The sequence below is a fragment of the Schistosoma mansoni genome (assembly GCF_000237925.1).
Source record: "Schistosoma mansoni, WGS project CABG00000000 data, chromosome W unplaced supercontig 0115, strain Puerto Rico, whole genome shotgun sequence".
Lineage (NCBI taxonomy): Eukaryota > Metazoa > Platyhelminthes > Trematoda > Strigeidida > Schistosomatidae > Schistosoma > Schistosoma mansoni.
The window spans coordinates 390,118-397,695 of NW_017386021.1; the positions used below are offsets into that span (position 1 = coordinate 390,118).

The window sequence follows — 7,578 nt, forward strand, 5'->3', positions numbered from 1 at the left end:
TTTATATTGAGACCTACTGCTGCTGAGGCTGCTGCTACACTGGTCGTTTTCTCCTGCATTTGTTGTTGCGTTTGTGATAGAAGAGCCAGATCATCCGCGAAGTCTAAATCGTCAAGCTGCATCCTGCCTGTCCACTGTATCCCGTGCATTCCTCCAGATGTTGACGTCTTCATAATCCAGTCGATCACCAGGAGAAAGAGAAAGGGTGAGAGTAGGCAACCTTGCCTAACACCGGTCTTTACCTCGAACGAGTCGGTGAGTTGTCCTCCATGGACGATTTGGCAGTTTAGTCCATCATAGGAGTTCCGTATGATGTTGACTATCTTCTCAGGCACGCCGTAGTGTCGAAGAAGCTTCCATAGTGTCGTCCTGTCCACGCTATCAAATGCCTTCTCGTAGTCGATGAAGTTGATGTACAGTGATGAATTCCATTCGATTGATTGTTCCACAATGATACGTAGAGTTGCGATTTGATCTGTGCACGATCTATCCTTACGAAATCCAGCTTGTTGATCTCGAAGTTGGGCGTCTACGGAATCCTTCATCCTGTTTAACAATACTCTGCACTATCCATCTCTGCTTATTCAGTGAATTTAGTTTTCATATATATATATATATATATATATATATATTATAGTGTAAACTGTAGGTATCATTACCAAGTTTTAATTTGATAATTTCGAATAAATTGCGCATTGGGTAGATTGTTACGGATAAATAATATAGTTGTAGTATCCCAATGAGTAGAAAAATAAGATTTTCTAACGTTTCGTGCAGGCCACTTCTTCAGAGAATCACTAATTTTGGTTATTTATTCTCTGAAGCAGTGGCTTACACTGAGTCACGAAACGTCAGAAAATCTTAATTTTCTACTCATTGGGATATTACAAATATATTATTTATTTATACCAATGTAAACTGTTTAAAAAATAATTATCAAGAATATTTGTGAGTTTAAGAGTCTAGGTTTTAATAATACTTAACTGGTGATACTTTACAACGATCATTCAGTGTACACTGATTCCAGCTTTCAATGGTGAACTGAAACTTCGTAATAAACAAATACATAGGAAAATTAGAACAAAAACGAATTTTACATTTTAATGCATCAATTCATTCAATTCGATGAGTGATCAAATATAGTTCTGCAACTCCAATGATTGTAAGCTAAATCATGCCAATCAGTAACAACTATGACTTTTATGTTTTACAAACTCACCTGAATTCGATAATGAGAGCAATAATTAATGCGAACATACCTAACCAGTATACACAATTAAGTAACATTCTTTATGCAAAATTTCAAGAAGTCCGATCAAAATCCGTTAAAAAATGGATTTTTCGAGAAGCCATTTTAAAATTTTTTTAACCACGAGTGTTAATGTTGAACCTGGACACCTGGAGAACTTACCCTTAGTGGGTGATTATCAACTAAACATCGAAATTTTCTTGAGATACCCGCAGATTCCATAATGCATCAGAGTCAATCTTAGCTATAATATAACATTTGTTCTTCCGTTTATTCTGTTAATGGAAACAAGGGTTCTAGGTTGATTGAAGAAATATTATTACGTACATGTTATGAATGATTTGCGTTACTGATAATATTAAGTATGCTAATAATTCTGGAAAGTTCAATTTCTCGCTTGACTTTAGTTATCTGTGCACCAGAGTACCTATAACTGAAACGATGTTACATATGTGATTATATTGATCCTAATAACATAGAAATACGCCTGTCAACTGACCACTTGAAAGAGCTTTTGTTACGTTGTACCTTCAATGTTCAGTTCAGTTTCAGCAGACAAAGAGATGGGATTACAATGGAGTCTCTATTGGGTCCAATTTTAACTAGGAGGAACTTTTTCGTATCCGCAAATGATGAGCTTTCTTATCTGTTAACCTCTATGTGCATCTACAACATCACCTGAATTTGTGCAGCAAGGTACATAGGCCATTGCCAGTGCTTGCTTTCAAATCGGATACGAGAACCTTTCCCAGTGTGATTCTACAAATGTGAAAGGAAGGCAGTTAGATGTTCCATCCTTGAACATTTAATCGATTCTAATCACTTCACTGATCCACAGGTTGATTTTAAGGTTGTTTAAACAATTCATTAAAACCTAGCTAGATTTTCTCATACCCAACTCCTTAAAACAGTAGAAGCTCTTGTCAATCATAAGTTGAAGGCAGAACTGTGTGTACAAGAGAAGTACATCTTATCCTTATCGTTACCTTGGCATCAAACTAATATCATATTTCGTATTTGAAAATATCCTCCTCTCTAATTACATCTCATGCCCTCATGATTGTGTTCATAATTGTTTCTGATATCACTTCATTATTATTACCTTTATTACCTTTGATCACAGTATAAAAGAAAAACTTTTATTATCCTAATTCATTCATATTATAATCCATTGCTAACTTATTAATTTTACAAGGCTTTCTATTTGCATACACAATCTCTTATTGTGGTTATTCAAATTGCGTAATCTAGTATTATAATCTTCCTATTACATAATCATGTTTATTCCTTATTCATATGTACTCACGAAAGTAATACTTTAACAAGATTTTCATACAAATACGATTGTACAGTTTGGTAATAAATTCGTTGAAAAAAAGATCCCTTCGCTGAACTTCGTGTTTTTATAATGTTGTATTGTACTCAGTTTTCCAACGAGCTAATCTATTTCATACACAACCAAAATATTCAGTGAAATAACTTTTAAGAACAACACAATATGATAATAAACTACTTACTTGAGAAGAAGACTAACAAGACATGCATATAGCGAAGCAGTATACATGTTTCCAATATTTTTAGCGAACATGAGTCCAGGATCTACTTTACGCCTGTATAACAATTCAGTAGCTTTCAAACAAACTGTATCCAACTGACGATCAGGAATACTAAGGTAAATAGAAAAAAAAGTTTTGTCAGCATGCAATACAAGAATCACAATCGCTGAATAAAAGTGAAAGCAACATTCGAAAATCATGGGTACAAATTTACTAGATGATACAGATTAGTTTACTTGGCTTCGAGTCACACTCTAAATGTGGAAAATACCAATCCTAACCCATTACCCAAACTGAAGTAGATGGAGAGGAGTTCGAGCCTATAGCCTAGTGTCTGAAAGTTAAAATTAGAAATTAGAAAGTATTCAACAACTTTTTTGTTCCACTCTACGCCAAAACTCCTTAGAAGTTACGACTTGTAACAACTCTCAAAATTGGCACTCAAAATATTAAATTTTGACAGTTAAAAAGTCATTCCCAACTAGACGACTGGGGCTGGGTTCCATTTCCTGATATTTGTATTCGTGATAAACCTTATTCATACAGGATTTTCTTTATTCATAAAAGTTCTGGTCATTCAAAACCAAACATCTGATTAAAACGAATTTTAAGTTACTGTTTAACTAGTGACTGACTACATTATTATGAGATAAACTGTTTTCAAACTAACTAGGAAGCTTAAAACGATAGAAAACCGTTACTAGTAATACAACTGCTAATATCACCATGAAATAATAAACTTACTGTTTATCATCAGGTAAACAGTAATCTTTTAAAGCATTAAAAATATATGGGTCTATCTGATCAAAATATTCTGATTTCGATGTTGTATGATGATTATTATGACACAATTGACCAGCTTTTGAAGATGATAAGAATACCTCAGAATTGTTTGATTTATCTGCAACAATGCCTTCTGTACGCATATCAATCTGTGCTAACCAACCGATTGCTTTTTGTACAAGACGAGTAAATGGTGCATGCAAACACATGTAGTCTACTGCATTGTTCACCTTCGGTAAAGTATCTCGCCAAGGTGTTGTTATTATACTATTGAGACCTAAAATGGAAATCATAAACAGTTTATTTTATAAAATCTGAAAATAATATTGTCAAACTAGTACTGTGTAAATACAAATAAAGAAGAATTGACTTTACACAGAACACAGAAAAGTTTATATTCACATACGTGAAAATCATTCATACAATGAATATCATGAATTGAATAATGACTCGCTGAAGGTTTTTGATGAAATGATTTAAAAACAGTCAAAATTGTTTTCACTCACAATCTCGTCTTCACATAAGTACAGTTTGTTTGCACTTACTCTTCATACTTTAGAAACCGACCAATAAGCTTTGTATTCTCTAACTGATGGTAAGGAATAACATATAAGTAAAATAATCACATTGTGAATGAGTCCAGTTAGTCCTAACAGGGAATCGGAAAAGCCTTCGGATATGAGTTAACTGCATTGAGTATGAGAGACAGTACTGAGATGTGTCAATGAGCAGTAATTATATCTACAAATCGCCATGAAATCGGTAAGTAAACTCTTTACAGCTTCAGGAAGCGTCCCGTTTATAACTTCTTAACATCCCTTGTTTTATTCCAGGACACCGAGAGTAAAATAATACACGTAGTCATCTAATTAGTGATATTTTTGAAAAAGCTCGCGTACTCATTGATAAGTCTAGCGGTTAAAGCATACTATCAAGTTGAGAGCGGTAGCTGTATATGGAGTCCACCGGAAATTGTCCAAACTCGTACAAGCCACTAATAGCAAGGAGCCTGGTTTCAGTCAAACAATCCATAAAATAACAAATATTGCCACTATTAAGAGTCATTTTAAACACTAGATAAATCAATGTAGAGTGCAGTCCAATCAACCCTAGTGAAGTCAACTGTTACTAATTATTCAATGTTCAATAAAATTTTGATTGAATAACTCTGTTTATCGACGATTAATAGATCAAGTCATAAAGATGTTAATTAGTAAGTAACATTAAAAGGTTTTAAACGGTGGTTTATGAACTCAATGAAACTCAATAATCTTCACAGAGAATATAGAGATGAAGGTGAAGTATTTATTCAATAAGAAGATAATTTCTGAATAGTAAATAGTAATCGTACTAATAATAATAATAACAGCATACCCAGAATAAATTAAAATACGTTTACCTTTAGAAGCTGATTTATGTCGATATAATTTATAACACATTTCTAATGCCTCTCGATAACACTGCATGCTAAAGTGACCATCAACGATAGGATATTCAGAGCTTAAATTTGGCTTGTAGAAATCATAACAATGTTTCATGTAAACAGCTCGTAGACCTTGATAAAATAAATGAATGTATGTATTTATAAGTACCAGAGGACAGTTATTTCGTAGTCATAGTAAACACGCATACCAGCATTTAGTTTCAAGTCATTACAAATAATTGACCATATTAATTTCATATTTGATACTTAGATTAAACTCGTTATTGAGTGATTAGCTTTGATTCAACAGTGAGATATTAGAAAGTATCATATTATAAAGAAAAATTATTTTTATTTTGAACAATCTATGTAATGCCCAATTTATTTGGAATTATCAAATCAAACCTCGATAATGATATTTACAATCCTATACGAAGTGTTTTGAGAATATTATACTTGATGTGTACTAATCAGCAGATAGACCACAACAATGGATGAAGGAATAGAGCATAGATTTGACCTTTCACTCAAATCATTGTACAACTTGTTAAACGGGTTTACAGTGCTGAATAGACATACACATACCGATGATTAGATATATGGAAAATGAACATTAATGAAGGCTAAAACCTGAACATGTGAATATGTACAAAAATAAATAATCAAATCAGCACAAGTTAGTTGTTTGATTTGGAAATCTGTTCAAACAAGTCATGGATTTACCAAGGGGCTTTTATACAATCAACTCTCCCCTACAGAAATGTGTCATTTCACAAGCGGTAGGACAATAACTTGGTGATAATAAATGAACATGAAAGTGACAATTCATGTAATATCACGGAGACAAATATGCTAACATATGAATGGGTGTGAGTTGATGGGCAACTATCTATTGTGTGTTCACAAAATTTTGTATGATACGAAAATGTCATTATTACGTGAAAAAAAAAGAAAAATGTTAAATAAATAAGAATAATGAAGACAAAATATTAATATGAGTAATTCAGAATAATGAGGAAAAATAGTGCGATATGATGTATATAATACATGTGTACAACAGTAGTAAATCACAAAAGATGAGCAGGGAAGAGTTTCAATAATAATAATAATAATGATAATTAAATCCAATGACAATAAAAACGAATGACTGAAGAATAACTGACTGGCTATGAATATATTCTAATTTGTTAACAAAATAAATGGTGCTGACAAATGACTGACAGCTCTCGCCACAGATAGCATGAAATTTTTCGTATGTAGGATAATAATACTAAAGGTTTGAAAAGATAATTCCAGTGTTAAATGATGCTCCTTAGTATGATGCAGAGGTAATTTTATTGTTTACTTACTTATTTATCATTTATTTGTAATACGATGGACAGTCAGGCTTTAATTGACTGGAGAATGAGTGATCTGCAAACTGATTTCCTCCAATGTTATATTATTGTGTTAATCTTCGTATTATTACTTTATTAATGACCACGTCATTTATTTCTACACAAGAAACCTATTCTTCCGGTTAGTGATCTGGTCGTTTATCAAGTCATTCAGTGACTTCAGTTAATAATTTGGCCTCATGAGCAGCTATCACTCGGCTGCATCATGAAAATCATAGAAGTCGATAAAACAATAGAGCTAAATGCCCAACATAAATTGATGATCACAACAGGAGAGCATAATTCAGTTTGTTACGAACTCAGCTCATCAAAAAAAACAAATTCGATAACGTATTGATACAAACTGGTGAGTCAATATACCTATTCTCCCAAAATCAGTGCAGCTGATACAGATAACAAATTAAAGGCAAACTCCAACATAAACATGATAACATTACTTCTAGTATTTCAACTATGTATCGACTATTTTCATCCACTGTTCATTTTTCTCTTGATCTTGAATTGCACTATTCCTTCATATCATATATACCTATCTAATCTGTTTTTTCAAATCATATTTCAAAGGCTTGGTCGCTCAATTTATCATTGCAACCATTCCATTTCTGTTATATTCGAACGAAGAATAAATGGATGGTAACTGCTAGGAATTATTTATGAACTATTATTTCACATATTCCTGTTGGATAACTTAAGTAACTAGATTATATATGTATATTCATATTCCTTTTATCATAAGTCTCCATTTGACCAACTGACTACTGTTATACGACTTGCCCCAATCTATTAGTTACAGCCTCCCAAACTCACAGTCACTTTGGGCTTGATCTTATATAAATGTCACTTTTTTAATTTATGGTGTGATGCGGTCTGGTTTGCTATATATGTCTGAAATGTATTGACCATACAGTGGAGGCTGAGATTGTGTTTTGGACTAAACAGGCAGGGCCAGGTGAGAAGGACCAATAAGAACTGCATGCTTCTCATACCGGTTAACATGTCATTGGTTTGGCACAGTGAGAAGATTGTATGAGTCATGTTCTGATTGGCGATCTTATAACGTAATAATAAACAGGCTAAAAGACTTAACAATTGGCTGCAGGGATTTTGTGGGAAGAAGTAAGCCATAAGAAATACAATAATGATATTTCTTTTTGGAGAAAACCAATTCTG

General features: G+C 33.0%; 1 protein-coding gene across 1 annotated transcript in view; it reads right to left on the bottom strand.

The window, feature by feature from the left end:
- Smp_198690 (HMG-CoA synthase) overlaps nucleotides 1–5,126 on the bottom strand; it is a gene marked incomplete at both ends in the record, with an annotated part of 12,322 nt that extends 7,196 nt beyond the window's left edge. The window contains 3 exons of the mRNA XM_018790983.1: nucleotides 2,767–2,916; nucleotides 3,550–3,865; nucleotides 4,988–5,126. Of these exons, the coding sequence (XP_018645775.1) occupies nucleotides 2,767–2,916; nucleotides 3,550–3,865; nucleotides 4,988–5,126 (605 nt within the window). The remainder of the gene's footprint in view (nucleotides 1–2,766; nucleotides 2,917–3,549; nucleotides 3,866–4,987) is intronic.
- Between the last annotated feature and the right edge of the window lie 2,452 nt (nucleotides 5,127–7,578).